This window comes from Petromyzon marinus, chromosome 1 (assembly GCF_048934315.1).
Source record: "Petromyzon marinus isolate PM22_M1 ecotype Great Lakes invasive population chromosome 1, UKy_Petmar_22M1.pri1.0, whole genome shotgun sequence".
NCBI lineage: Eukaryota > Metazoa > Chordata > Hyperoartia > Petromyzontiformes > Petromyzontidae > Petromyzon > Petromyzon marinus.
Genome location: NC_133667.1, coordinates 27,694,438 through 27,710,166, shown reverse-complemented (window position 1 = coordinate 27,710,166; position 15,729 = coordinate 27,694,438). Strand labels below are relative to the sequence as shown.

The window sequence follows — 15,729 nt, the reverse complement described above, 5'->3', positions numbered from 1 at the left end:
GTACACTCAGCGAGGTTAAGAACCAGGCTACAGTCTACATTATAGACTGCCAGTACACTCAGCGAGGTTAAGAACCAGGCTACAGTCTACATTATAGACTGCCAGTACACTCACCGAGGTTAAGAACCAGGCTACAGTCTACATTATAGACTGCCCGTACACTCACCGAGGTTAAGAACCAGGCGACAGTCTACATTATAGACTGCCAGTACACTCACCGAGGTTGAGAACCAGGCGACAGTCTACATTATAGACTGCCAGTACACTTACCGAGGTTAAGAACCAGGCTACAGTATTATTATTTTTATTCACTTTATTTTTATTTTCTATTTACCGAAAAAAAAACAAAAGCACTGGAGGTATTTTTCGGGAAGAAAGATGGGACATTGACTTTACACTCACTCACTGGTGTATTTTTTAAATGTACCTTGTGCAGGTTGTGGGCCAAGAAGAATCTCAGCTTGCATGCATCACACCATAACAAACGAAATGTGTTTTGTCGCGTTACCATTAGACAGCATGTTCTCTTTTCATCACGCGATCGTGAAATTTGACCATTTCTGCATTTATGATCGTTCAGCACGGATTTATGAGTACGTATATTTGCATGGGTACTGTCGTTGCTATTATATTTTTTTATGACAAGTGTTTTTTGGTGTCCGAGTATGTTGATATTAAAGTTGCTTAGATCAAACAGGATTCCGAGTGCTTCTGTCCTCGCTCATGCATAATTGTATTATGCGGTGAGATCTGAATCCTGAGACCTGACATAATTGCACGTAATTGATAAAGCGATAATCATTGATATTATCACGATTAATAATACATATCCCTAGACAACGAGAGCTAATACTAATAATTTGTGTAAACTTTACGCATACTCGCTTCCTAATTACATACGCATTAATAATTACGTGTTTAATCACAATCATAAATCATTACACTCAACGCATTCTTAATCATTATTTAACTACATCCACATCATTAATTACACTTAAACAAACATTTAATTATCTTTACATTTAATTACATTGTTTTTCTCACAAATAACACATTTTATACCTTTCGAATTTGTATTATTATTTTAATTATTTTATTCGTATATATATTTTTTAAATCATCACAATATATACACAGCTGATGAGCACTCAAAGTGACATCAGAAAGGTTATTGCTCGAGGAAAAGGCCGACTCTTAATTGTTTTACACATTCGGAAAAAAAGAGAATCAGAATCTTCGTCAGTATCTTTATTTATCCTTGGAGGAATCCGATGAGCTATGAAGCTCTTTTTCATAATGTCCAGTAGAAGTGACAAAAGGTAAAAGTGATAAAGAGGTTTCCACTCGAGGGAGCACTAGACAGGTCCTCCAGGGGGTATTTCGAACATTCTACAACAAAAGACAGTCACTGCATCGCGTGCGCTTTCAGATGTGCTTCTGCGGCCGTCTGGAACGTTATTCCTTCCGATATTAGGAAGCCACTGAAGCTATGCACTTTGAAATCTATTTTGAAAACTGATTTCTTTAGAACTGCTCTTTGTGTTTAGTTTGTTGTCCTTCCCCCGCACCTCCGATTAGAGCGGTGGGCAAAGTATGGTGCGAAAGAAGTTCAACATAGATACATAGATTGCCTCACCTCTCTCTGCTCCCTCCACTGGATTCCCATTGCCAGCAGGGTCGTCTACAAGACCCCATGCCTATGCTGCCCGTTATCCACTGTATCTTCATTCACTCCCTTGACCCTGTACTTACTACAGCTTATGGGAGGTCTCTCTACAACGCAACTCTCAACTTCCTCCCTACTTCAAGAACCAGGACCGTCACTGCCACGCGTCCTTTTTCTCCCGTGGCAGTCTCCTCCATCTAGAACGCCATCCCACTGCGCATTCACGGCATTCACTCGACATCTGCTCTTAAGCGAAACTTAAGTCACAGCCTCAGCCATGGTGATATAGGGCTGTGAAATATTATGCGCGTTATAAATCGCATTCTTATTATTACTGGCCATCACATCATCATACCCTCTCACCACACCATAACACCCTCTCACAACACCACAGACCATCTCACTATACCATCACATCACACCACCAAACCATACATCTACTGCACAATGGACACGAAAGATCCAATTCGGTCATTCACAAGAGTAAGCCATTGTGTGCAGGCATCATGGTCCGCATTTTCTAAATTTGAAAAATTACCTGCGAATTACTCAATTGGAATATACATCGCAATCACCAGCCCCAACTGCAAAAACTTGACAAGACCATTTTGAAAATCACTGCTGAGACTCAGTGAGATTATCATGGGTAAAATATAGTAAAAAATAATAACCATCATCGCCTACTCACGCAGTGACCTGATGCCATCATTTTTACGTACACAGATTGACATCAATCATGAGCTTTCTCATGATTGATGATCTGATTGGAAGCTGCTGTCCGAATGGCCCACTTGGGACTTGTTCAGATTTGGGGAAATTCTATTTTTTTACAATGTAAAAATGCTGGTGCCAATCATTGAAATCAATCATGAGTAGGTTTGGCATTCACGCCATTCTTGTAGCGCAAGGCTATCTGAAAGCGCTGTTTCATGTATGTATATATGTTGAACTTCTTTGGCACCATACGTAGCCAACCGTGATAATTGGAGGTGTGAAATATAGTCTGCAGTAGTTTTGCAGTAGGGGCGATGTTGCTATGTGCAATCCCAATTGAGCATTTTGAAGGAAAATGTTATAAATTGTCTAAGTTGGACCACGACGACTGCACACAAAGTCCTACTCTTTTAGAATGGCATTAAGGGATCTATAACATCCAATATTTAGCAAATGGCATGTTATGGTCAATACACCCGCAGTATTAACAGGGCGGCCTGCCAGATTCGAACCCCAAATGTCTGCAACAAGCTGCCCCAATAATTTACGGTGACGATTGCCAGCAAACCATTGCTCTAAAATTCCCCCCAGTGGATCATGGCCTTTACAAATGAGTAAGGATTCTGGAGTGAAAATTCTATAACTTTAGGAGTCATGTTATGAGCGATGTTATACAATACTCGACAGGATTACATTTTATATGGGCTATGTAAAAATACGTTGATCACTTTCATATTAACCATCTCATCGCACCTGTGCACTGAATGTCGAAGTGAAGATTCTAACATTTTTAATCAAAACTGTGAAGCCTCTCAAAATTATAAACGCATCATTAATCGGATGCAATCAAGTTGGAGTTATAACAACATTCCTAAATGTTAGATTAAAACATTTATCAATTTGGAAGACCATAGTGTAAATGCAACTAATTACAATTCCTTAGTTACATTGACTGCACTGTAATTTCACTGAGAAGCCAACACAATATCATCCGTGTCAATGTAGTACAACTGATACATTGTTCGATTTTGTTATAATATTGCAATTATAATAAGACAATTATAATACACAATAACGTTATTCTAAAAACAGTTGTAAACTTGTTAATCAACAAATCTACCCACGCATGGCTGACTCTTGTTAGCCAAATGCAGCATTTTTACACAGAGCATTTGACAGTAAATGCAGTACATATATATTTTTTGCTCCAAATAATATTAAATACATAATCATGGATATATAAAATATACCATTTACATACATTTCATATCATTATTGAGTTGGAATATCTAATTAAACACTTTCAAGATTCCCAACGTGAACAAGTATTGGACGGTGGCCATCTCCTCTGGTGGTTTTGATTTGATGGTAGAAATGGCACGTTCGTATGGTGGGCACAAATATTTGAATAGAACAGCACAGGAGCGACCTGAATAAACGTTTATTCTTTTTGGCTGATCACTAATCCAAAGAAGGGCGATGGGGCTAAGGTGACCCTGGTCAGGGCTTAAACTCATCATACAATTTCAAGGTTGCAGTTATAATGAGATATACAGGGTTCACCCAGCATACAGATAAGGCAATAAAGCAATAATAACGCAGGGAGAAATAACAGAGAGAACTAAAATTTGATTTCAAAGCCTGCACACGTTTCCCACCAATCTCACTCCACTCCTATTATTTTAACTCTCGCCCGTGTAAAATATGAAGCCATCACTTTTACAATATTCAGTCACCTGCTACGTTAATACGCAATCAAGGGGGTCGTTAGAAACCAGTGGGGGTATCTATAAATTAATCACCTTGCACATCGCAGACTAAATTAGTACAGTAATAGTAATACATTTCTTTTTTTTTCATAATTAAAAATGCACAAACTATATTGATAAATAGAACGTGTGCAATGTGTAATAAGAGGACATTTAAACAATTGAAATATTTCCAATGCTATTTTAAAAAACGCAATTGTATTGATGTAAACTCCATAATTTATTTAGTACACATTTTTCCTTCAAATACGTGTCTCCACTGTGAATAAGATAAAAAAATATATAAGCTACCTTGATGCTCTCAAAACATTCATTGACCATTACAATGGATCCAACTGCCCATGCCTCCTTGGAGACTCCATGATGTCACTCTGAAACAGAATATTCATGTAACATTTATTATAGATAAGTAGAACTAATACAAATATTTAAATATATATGCTATATACATATATATAAAGTCCACGGTTAGTTTCCCTTTCAAACAATAAGTAAGAACAACCAGGCAAATGCATGAATTACAAAACGCTTTCCAACATGTGTTAGTCTGCGGAAGTGTTTAATAGGATGTATTGAAGCCGGTGGCTATGAGGGCAAAAATAATTTGCATATTTGCAAATAGTTATTTTGGGTCTAGTGTACATCTCCAAGCTTTAGGAAACCTTTTGATACATTTATCCAGCGTTCAATGGGGTAAGAGTCGCAAGCTGCACTCTATAGTGGAGGTTCGTCAATAATATATGTTTTACTTGAGCTATAATGCCCTCTCTCTCCCAGGTCAAGGACGAACAGATGGACGGAGCTAATGCACACTAATGCTTTCAACCTTAGTTGGACAGTTGTTTTAACGTTCTATAACTTAAGCGGTGTACGTCCAAAATCAGGCTACACTGTTCATTAACATTGCTACGTTATCTATAGGCATTTCATGGAAATGAATTAATTGACTGGCTCTGCCGTCTTACTGGTGACGCGTCATCAAAGATGAGAGTAGACGTTCTGGTGAAACCATGCTGCCGTTCCGTCAGTCGGTCCAACAGGTCCTGCTTCTCTTGGCCCCATCTTCTCGCATTTTCCTGAATCTAATCAGGGCATAAATGAAGAGAAGCCACGATTGTTCAACCTGATCATTTGTTCAATGGTTTAAGATGAGCGCCGCGGTTAGTGAACATGTGACTCAGAATCCGAATCTGTATTCAGACTGGAGGAATTCGATGAGCTATGAAGCTGTTCTTTCCACAGATGTCCAGGCTGCATAGCAATGGCAAAATGTGCTGATTTTTTTCGTGTGATGAATGCTGTGCTACACACATCAAGTTGTGGATTAATGCACCAAAGAAAGTATCTGCCTCTTTCAGGAAGCATGGGGCAATGCTATGAGTCAGTGGTGCAGATTTACTTTCCAATATCAATGGTTCTCAACCATAAAATGAAAAATGAGAGACTCCATTGAATTACCCTAATGTAAAATTTTGATTTAAAGCTTTCGTGACTGCAGGGATTCATATTCTTGGTTCTTTCGGTAAAGTCACGTAGAAGGGAAACAATAAAAGAATAAAAATATAAAACAATACAATTCTCACGACGTTTCGACTGCAACACAAGCAATCATCATCAGGTGTGAAAACCACTTGCTGTGGTTTTCAACCACTTGCTGTGGTTTTCACAAGCAAGCATCATCAGGTGTGAAAACCACTTGCTGTGGTTTTCACACCTGATGATGATTGCTTGTGTTGCAGTCGAACCGTCGTGAGAATTTTATTGTTTTATATATTTTTTTTATTTTATTGTTTCCCTTCTACGTGACTTTACCGAAAGAACCAAGAATATATACTCCCTGGTTGTATTGGGTAAAGTCACGTAGGTAAAAAATAAAATAACAAAAATCACGACGTTTCGGCCACAACACAAGCGGCCTTCATCAGGTGAAGGGATCAGGCTGTCTCGAGGACAGCGCTGGAGTGAAACACAGCCACGATCAGACCGTGGACCTTTAAGCTGTGTGCGAGCAAACAAGGTGTCCCGACAAAGAAATTACCATAACATTAGCATTTGATTGGCCGATTTTAGAAAAGAGGTGGTGTACGTGCCGGTGGACTTGTCGTTTGGCGCGGGTGGGGGGGGGGAGTTTACCTATTGATGGTGTGAAAAGGGAATTTATAAGAGCTGCGAAAGTTTGGGGTACCACTACTTGAAAAATATACTGCACCATTGAAATTAGTTTAATGTTTAGTTCGATTTATTTTTTACCTACGTGACTTTACCCAATAGAACCAGGGAGTATGGATCCTTGCAGTCACGAAAGCTTTAAATCTAGAATTCAAGAATATATACCCTAATGTAATGACACATGAGTCAACCCATAAAAAGGCAATACAATTTTCAAAATCCTGTGAGTCAGGGACAATGAAGATTGCTCAAAAAGTTTGAATATGGTACCTGGGCAGTGGGTAAATTGATGCTGTAAAGGGCTTTTAAATCAATATATGTCGTTCTTGTCACGTGTCCAAAGTAACTCGATCATACCTGTTCCTCCAGCGAGTGTGTGCGACCTTCTGCTCTCTCCAGTCGAGCAAGAAGACCCAATTTCTCCTGGTCATGAAAGGGCTCCACCTAATATGAAACCAAAGAGAACCTATCAAACAAGTTTTTTAAAACACATTAATAAAAATGTGGCATATGAAGCATTAAATAAATTATTACAATGTATAAAACGCGCAGCGGGAATTTTTAAAACTAAATAGAGAGTCGGTTCTACTCAGTTGTTTCAAGTAGCTCTCTGTTGTGTTTTCGAATTGTATGACCTGTTGTTCGGCACGATGTCCGACCTTTTTGCTCCACGTGCTGGAAGCCAAAGGAGCTCCCAGTGATGTGGACAGAAACGTCGGACAAAATACCGAAAATGTGCTGTACGACTCGACAACACATCGGAGACCAATATATACATTTCAAGTTAATTTCATTTGTTACACAGATGCTTCCGTGTAGCTTGTTTCCTGGCTACTTTACGAGGGTGCATGAGCATAGAAGCAAGACAAACAAGAGAGAATAACATCAATATTGCACAGAACGAGTGCAATATTAACGAGTGCAACTAACGAGAGCAAGAGGCACCAGAAAAACGTAGGTACAGGTGGAAGTAATAAAGAGATAAGTGTTGGTCAATTCCAGCATGAGGCAGGAAATGCTCATATCAACCATGTACCGTAGACATCATTACCATGTGAATGGTGGGGATGACATCAGCTGCCCGAATCATCTCAAGTTCATGCCGCAGGCGAGCATTTTCCACCAAAAGCACCAGCTGCATATCCCTGGTGGTGCGCTCACCCTCATTACCTGGTGGACGCCATAATTTCGCGTAAAGCATGAATACAATGTCGCTTTTTACGTACAAATGGCTAATTAAATACAAAAAACACCCCTCCGCTTAAATACAATTATTGCGTATAGTGCATGTATGCTGGAAGCACGTCGCAAAGAAATTTGTGGTTGACCACACCTCGTTTGCAAAATTAATATTTCTTTTGCAATTTTTACTCCACTTGTCTGATCGGCATCATGCCCCTCCGATTAGTATGGTTGGCTACGTACGGTTCGAAAGAAGTTCAACAACATACATACATACAGACCGTGAAATATGAATCTGGAGCTCTTGCAAAGTAATGGGCGGAGACCGTTAACTCACCACACTTGAGAACCCGGTTTAATCACACGTGGCAGAAACTTAGATTCGACTTCAGGATCTTAGCAGTGGAAACTCAACTATCTGGCCACCCATGTTCTTGAGAGTATTCGGATGCTATACATTTCCACATGATAAGCCACATCATTGAGCTATCATTTGTGGCCAGCAAGCGTCTGAATAAGAGCTCTATAGCTCAGTGGGCCTTGCCTGATAAAGTGAACAATAGTTTAGCTAACTTTTTTTACACGATTACTAGATGTATGTCTTCTCGAATTAACTACCGTGATGTACTTACCTTGCTTTCAAAAAATGCAACCCCTCTATTGCAAAATGACAACAATCGCACAATACTGAGAGGAAAATAGAATTACGTAAAAAAAAACATTACCTTTATGTGATTTGTTTTCAGTTTTTCCATTTGAATTTGATGCAACGCTTCTTTCCAGCAATTTTTCCATTTTTTCTATCACCTATGGGGATAACGGTAAGGACCATCACTTCATGATTAATGCACTTGAAATTCAATTATAAATTAACTTTGCTAAAACATTATGAACGGTCATGGGCCACAGTTACCAATATTTCCCGCTTACCTGAAATGTTAGTTAATACAAATAATCATAAATTTTCTAAAGCATTCACGGAAATACTTTATTTTAACAGCACGCAATAGATACAACTTACATAACGAGTAATCATAATGTCAATGTATAGTCTTTATCAAATACAACGAAGTTTGAAGCCTGGTAAGTCAATTTAAATTACACATCACCACGAGAGACTGTGCATGGCATTATTAACTAAGAACCTAGCTGCTAAAAAAATTAACATGATAAGCCACTTCGTTGTTCTATCAGTTGTGGCCAGGTTGCTGCTGAAAAAGATCTAGTTAGCTCAGTAGGCCTTATCTGGTAAAAACAAACAAAAAGTTTAGTTTAGCTAATTGGGCCCTTCCTGCTAAAATAAATGTAATCTATTTATCTATTAAATACCTTCGTTTTTAGAATACAGATTAGGCATACACGACTGTCCATGAGAGTATATACATTAAAACTTTAAAATGCCTAAAACGACCTGCAATTAAATTATTATACTTCACCGCTTGTACCGGATTGGTTTCTCATCTTTATAAATTAAAATGGTATTTAAAGCATAAACTTCCTCCTTTAAAAAAGCAACATTCTTGAAGACACCTATACATAACATGGGGTCCACTACATTACTCGCAAATCTAAAATAAAAGTACGAAGCAATCTCAAATAAAATAAAACATCTAAAAAAAATCATGCTTTACCGGTCTTAAGTTAAGAAGTTAGGTAGAGCAGTGGCAACTCGTGGCACCAATTTGAGGAAACGACACATTTTGTATCGGGTTTCAGGGAATGTGTGCAGACAGTTCAAGTAAATAACGCAAATGTGATGGAGTGTCTCTTCTCCATCAGACATGCGCATGTGGTCTCTGAGTCCCCAGAAGAACTAGTGGACACCCAGCACTGGTGGCTTACATCACGATACCTGTCTTACAGTCATCGATTGAATCACCTACGGGCAGTGTTTAGCTTCAGCCAGAACAGTCCGGAAGGCTGCTCCAGAAATTACTTTGTCGTTCCACATCCACTGCATGTTATTTTGTCCTCGTGGGGTTATAGGAATATATGATACAATAATAGAGTGTAATTATAGAAAGGTGCAGCTTGCACTCTCGTGGAAGTGCCTCATGCCGAAAATCCTCCTTCAAACCAGCCTTGCAAGTGAGAAGTTAAGCCCTGGCTACAGGTGTCACCATGAACCTGAAAAACAGAGGGAAATTTTGTCGACTGCTCATACCGGAGTCACAAGCTGCTCCTCACGTGGAACCATGCGTACTGTACTTAATGAACACAGTAAACAAAACAGATTCATATGAATATCAACTTATCGATGCCGGTGAAAATTTTCCATTGGATATGTCAATGTACTGTGAACCACAAATTGTACACGTGACTTCTATTTTTTTTGTATTCAGGTGTTTATATTGTGCTGCAAAGTGCCATAAAGTACATGCAGATCAGTCAGGATGAGCAGTCAGTTAAAGTGACATCACGGCGGTCCTCACTGCAGATTATACTTCAGGTGCAGATACATTGGGTAACACACGGAAAGGAAGAGATAGCAGGTGAGTTATGGGTTGACAACCAATAAACCAATGTGTCACTGAGATTATTCACCAAGGATAAACGCAGTATACATCGTAATGATGAGCACACTAACAGCTGAAGCAAACCAACCTACCCAAGCAATTTCTATACACTGTGGCTCATCAAGTGCATCACGAGGAATACTATTTGAATTTTTTATTCATTAAATTGCTTGAGATCCTCCTTGACCAACGTGCATAGCTCTTTACTCTCCCGTATGTTAACCAACTTCTCCATGGTAACCACTTCGCTCCCCCTCACTACCAATCTTGTGTTTATGAAAATAAAAGAATGGCCAAACCTTGTGAAATTCCAATGATACAGGCTACGTAATTGCTGTGGCTACTTGCTGTAACCTCCGTCAAAATTACACCCCCCTCCCCATGACGTTAAATAATTAAATAACTAGAAGTGTCGTTGCAAGGACCAACAGAATCATACGAATCATAAGAATAATGACTATATAAGTACTGTAATCAGAGTTTATCACCTTCAGTTAATTGCATTCAGCCGAAATTAAGAGATGCCTATAAGAATAAAACGCACGGAAGGTGATTTATAGACACCAATAGGTGTGCTTGTGGTGCTTATATTACCGCCACTCACGCAATATTACCTTCCCGCACCTTTCATGGACATAGCACAGTACAAGGGTATATAAAAGTCTTCATATGCATGTATATGGGGTAACGTCTCACAGCCTTGATTAGGTGCTTTCGTGACTGCAGGAATTACTCTTTGGTTTTTTTCGGTACAGTCACGTAGAAATAATAAAAAATAAAATTATATAATAGCTCGATTGCAACACAAGCAATCATCGTCAGGTACAGAATTAACACAGACATCATCAGGGGACACAGAGAGAGGCGGATGAGCACACTGGGTTTGATTTAGTGCGCTCCTCCGCCTCTCTCTGTGTCCCCTGATGTGTCTGTGTTAATTCTGTACCTGATGATGATTGCTTGTGTTGCAATCGAGCTATTATATAATTTTATATTTTATTATTTCTACGTGATTGTACCGAAAAAACCAAAGAGTAATTCTCACAGCCTGTATACAACATTATTACAACAGTAAAAAACGTCATACTCAGATTGTAAATATTGTGGCTTGGCTCTCCAACACACCGGTGTGCTGTACTAGTGACGAATTGGCATGTTCTGTTTACGTGTCAATCCTTACAAATTGGCTGTGTCGGGTGGTGGTGGGTTTAACGACACATTTATATTCACGGGATCGACCCCGAAAAACCTATATTATGGATGATATTGGTCTAGAAAGCCTACGTGTTAAACATTTTCCACATCGTCAAGTTTTACTCTTGTATTTAATCATTATCTCCTTTGTGTGCACCTTAATGTGGCATTAAAATATTGGCATGCATCTCTTAAAGACTGGAATATGGCGAAGCTAACCCAGCGGGCACAATCTACAGATCTACCAACCCTTTCTGCAAAGACAATCACTGCATCGCGCGCTTTCAGATGCGCTTCTGCGGCCATCTGGAACGCTCTTCCTTCCGATGTTAGCATGCCAATGGAGCTATGCACTTTCAAATATAGGTTGACAACTCAACTCACTTGTTTCAAACCAATTGCCATGGTTGGCTACGTATGGTGCGAAACAAGTCCATGATCTTGTAGAGTTTATCAGTGACCTTTAGTAAAGCCATCTCAGTGCTGTGGAACTTCCGGTACGCCGACTGCAACGGGTTGAATTTGCCCGTCGAAAGGGACGTGGGGAAGTAACCGCTTCAGACAAAGGCGCTCCATGACCTTCGAAATCGTACTCATGTTTGATATCGGCCAATAATTTGTGGGGTCACTGTAGCTCAAGTCAACTTTTTTTTTATTGCTTCTGTGGTCCAAGTATCTTGGCTAACACATGATTGTAAATATAAAACACCCACTCATGTTAAACAATGACCAAAGTAACATGACTCACACAGGGCTCCAGTTTCCTTATGGCCTCGTTCGGCTTGGAGTTAACTCCCACGCGAGTCCAAGCCATTGGCGTGCCTCAATACGACCGACTGCCAGGCGAGACAATCCGTTGTGTTTAGAGCGCGAGAATGTCAGTGGAAGTGAGACGTCTCGAAGTCTGCGGCGCATCACCTTTTCCTGTTGCCGCACCGTGTCTTCCAGCCGTGCCGGGCGCGCTGCCCTCTCCTGGTAGCGCAGCAGCACTGCCTGCTGCTGCCGGTGAGCCAGCTGCAACCGGACCAGCTCCTTCTCCCGATCGGCTTTCTGCGAAACACAAAGGACACAAGCAAGGGTTCGATTAGCGTCGAATGGGGGGGGGGGGGGGGGCCCGTGACCATTCAAGTTTTGACGGCTGCTCTTTCCCTTTACCTGTGCTCGATGCCAAACATGCCACTGTTATTTATCTTGGTTATTTTGTTCAGTTGTTTTTGTAAAACGACACATGATCTGGTAAGAAACTCAAGTTAAAACCAGCAAAACGGTTTTAATTTCGGCTAATGACTGGTGGTAATATACATTGCTATAAAGACCAAATTACCTTTATCTTACATTTATATAGTGCCTTAGCTCAAGGCGCGTTACATAGTTTAAAATCGGTAACCAAAAAATCGAGTCATTTATAACAGCGCTTCTGTATTGCGGTTCAACCATTATACAGTAGCATGCATGTTTGTGTGGTCCTCAAAATCTAATCCCAGGGCTGCGGCCCCTAAAGCCACCACATGAATTGGCCAGTAACGATATCACAGCCAGCCCCACAGCGACTTGATGAATTAATGGTCGCGGTTAAAACCTTTGCAATTTTTTTTTCAAATATTTTCCCTACATTTTATTTATATTTTCCTTTTAGTCTTATTTGGACAGTTTTGCTTGCTCCATCAGCCCTGCGTGTAACAAGTCACCCCCACGACCCCAACCTCTTCCCCAGCGATGTGATGAAAAAGTTATAATTATGGGTTAAGAATCGATTCAAGAATCTATTTTGTGTGTTTTGTTTACTCTTTGGTTCTTTCGGTAAAGTCAATTAGAAAGAAAATTAAATAATAGAATACGACGTTTCGATTGCAACACAAGCAGTCGTCATCAGGTAGAACTAAATTTCAGAGAGACAAAACACAGACACGGAGACACACAGACAGACACACAAGCAGAGAGAGACACACAACATAGACACACAGAGAGAGACACACAACATAGACACACGTGATTTGAAGTGTCATTGTAATTGGGTAATAATGACAGCTCTGACCGGAGCGCATTAGAAGGTTCAAAAAGTAAATTAGCATAAAGTTTTGCCTTGTAGGTATATTGATACAGTACATGAAAGCTGGGCTTACGAAATAAATTTTTGTTGTTATAACTAGAGGGATATTTTTAATAATACATTTCTGCTGAAACACTGCACAAAATTTTTATAGACACTCATTATGGTGTCACCCCCTCTGATGGTGTCACCCGGTGCGCCCCCCCCCGCACCCTCCCCCGCACCCCCCAAGTGACGCCACTACTGTGGTGTACACATTTATACTGGTAGGAAACGTAGTGGACTGGAAGCCCAACCGGGATTAATTCACAGGAGGCAGGGGATTAATTGTGTATGTCTGTGGATGTCTGTCAACGTGTATCCGGACACCCCGATAAAATGGGAGGGGTGGGGCTGGGTGGAGAGGGGAGGGTGGGGAGGGTGGGGAGGGGCTGGGTGGGGAGGGTGGGGCTGGGTGGGGAGGGTGGGGCTGGGTGGGGGGTGGGAGGGGTGGGGCTGGGTGGGGAGGTGCTGGTCACCCCGTGGTGCCCTTATAAAACTCAACGTTTAACCTACTCACGCCGGCTTGTGCCCGCCCTCACAGTCAGGCATATTTGCGGAATACACCACGTGGTGCCGCCGTTGACCCTGGCCATTGACGGAGCAACCCAACGTTCCTACCAGCTCCCTCCGCAGGAATGTGTGGACAGAGACGTGGGTATTTAAGGACACACACTTTGCTCCATCTATCTCTCTGGCAAAAAGAGAACCAGCGACCTCTGGATTGCAAAGTCCACTGCACTAACCATTTTACCACGGTAGAAGTGTACCATCATAATTATTCATGGGCAATTGTAATTGTCATGGGTCTGGTGGATTCTTGAAAAGAGCTGCTAAAGTTAACGAAATAGAAACATACCCAAATCAATTCATTCTGCAGTTTTTGAACTTTTTCCTTGTAGCTCCGTAGAGTGACAGTCTCGCTCGCCAGCTTCTGTTTTAATTCCACTGAAAAAAAGGAAACACGTTGGGAAAACCACTTATACAAGTCTCCATGAGGATTAAATACAATATACAACTCCTCTTATCCGTGACCCTATTGCACACATTTTTTCCCCACATATAAGTGGAGGAAAGGTATTTATGGCCCAAATCAGGATTGGTGTTAATTCCTGCATTAATCTTACACATTTTCATCGCTCACTTGCAACTTCACACTCAATGATAAATCCACTACTGGTGTTAAATATTGTGCCAACATTTTTTGACATGACAGCAGGAAGAAGCTCAGCCCCGTCTAGCCACTCAGATGCTACGGGGCTGCTATCACTGCTGTATTGCCAGGTGTTTTATGGTATGTTGAACTTCTTTCGCACTGTACTTAGCCAACCGTGCTAATCGGATGTGCAGAGGAAGGACAAGTTAAACACAAAAAGCAGTTAAAAAGAAATCGAGTTTTCAATCTAGAATTAAAAGTGCAAAGCTCCAGTGGCTTCCTCATATCGGAAGGAAGAGCGTTCCAGACGGCCGCAGAAGCGCATCTGAAAGCACGCGATGCGGTGACCGTCTTTGTTCGATGGCTAGCCAGCGTTGCCAGGTGTGTCATGGTATTGTTTACAAAGTGCGAGAGTTGGACCCAGTGGTTAGACCACTTGTGTTGGGATGTGAAGGCCACCGACCTAGCCGGCCAATGAGCTCTTCCTTTGTCATGACGTCAAACTGGCCATCGCTGAGGAGCAAGCGTCCTGCATCCCTGTGCAGGCTCATCTGCCGCCGCAGTTCACTCTTCTCAATCTCCAGACGCATCACCTCGTTTCTCAGGGACAGGATGTCCTCCGCCATGCGCCGCATGCCCACACGGTACGTCTCCACCTCCTGCTGGCACACACCGATGTCATGCCCTTGATGATGTGCATGGCACGTGCAGTTTTAAATAATAAATGATGGTGTTAACCAGGGCTAAATTTCCACACTAAAAAAATTCCCGGAACATTACCAGGTCACCTTGGAGTAAGGATTGTTGGCAAAAGGCAATACCACCAGAGTGCAAGTGACACGTATCTATAATAAGCTTATATCTGCGAACCCTAAATTCCTATGATTCTATGTTAAAGTTCCTAATCCTATGAACACTATCATGTGGAAAACATGAGGCGAAATGAATTTGATGTGCCAAAAATAATTTCTGAAATGGCATTCAGGACCGTTCCGGCTAAAATCAAGCACTGATTTGACCAATTCAGATTTTACATTTGGAAATCAAACACCGAGTGATGCTGCTGCAGTTAAAGAAATGGTTGTAATATTTACAAATCGGTCAGACCGTCCCTCCATCTCCATATATAAAAGGCTAAGTTGTGAATATGTGTCTGTTCAAAATGTTTAGTGTACTTCCCGACATGCAACAAACTTGAAATTTTGCCATGTGGGTACTTTCCAGACTGTACACCATGCAAAAATTATAAAAATACACTTTTGTTTTTTTTAGGG

General features: G+C 40.9%; 1 protein-coding gene across 3 annotated transcripts in view; it reads right to left on the bottom strand.

Moving 5' to 3' along the window:
• Nucleotides 1-3,806: 3,806 nt before the first annotated feature.
• The window catches only part of LOC116939182 (coiled-coil domain-containing protein 33-like), a 95,066-nt gene continuing 83,143 nt past the window's right edge, over nt 3,807-15,729 (bottom strand). Inside the window, exons 17-24 of one of the 3 annotated variants that reach the window (XM_032947288.2) lie at nt 14,919-15,114; nt 14,159-14,247; nt 12,129-12,260; nt 8,226-8,307; nt 7,370-7,488; nt 6,676-6,762; nt 5,115-5,231; nt 3,807-4,520 (exon numbers count right to left, since the gene is read on the bottom strand). In XM_032947288.2, coding sequence (XP_032803179.2) covers nt 4,470-4,520; nt 5,115-5,231; nt 6,676-6,762; nt 7,370-7,488; nt 8,226-8,307; nt 12,129-12,260; nt 14,159-14,247; nt 14,919-15,114 — 873 coding nt within the window. In that variant the 3' untranslated portion in view covers nt 3,807-4,469. Of the gene's footprint in view, nt 4,521-5,114; nt 5,232-6,675; nt 6,763-7,369; nt 7,489-8,225; nt 9,628-10,933; nt 12,047-12,128; nt 12,261-14,158; nt 14,248-14,918; nt 15,115-15,729 lie in introns of those variants that run through there. The other 2 variants (XM_076066508.1, XM_076066509.1) reach the window with 2 other exon arrangements.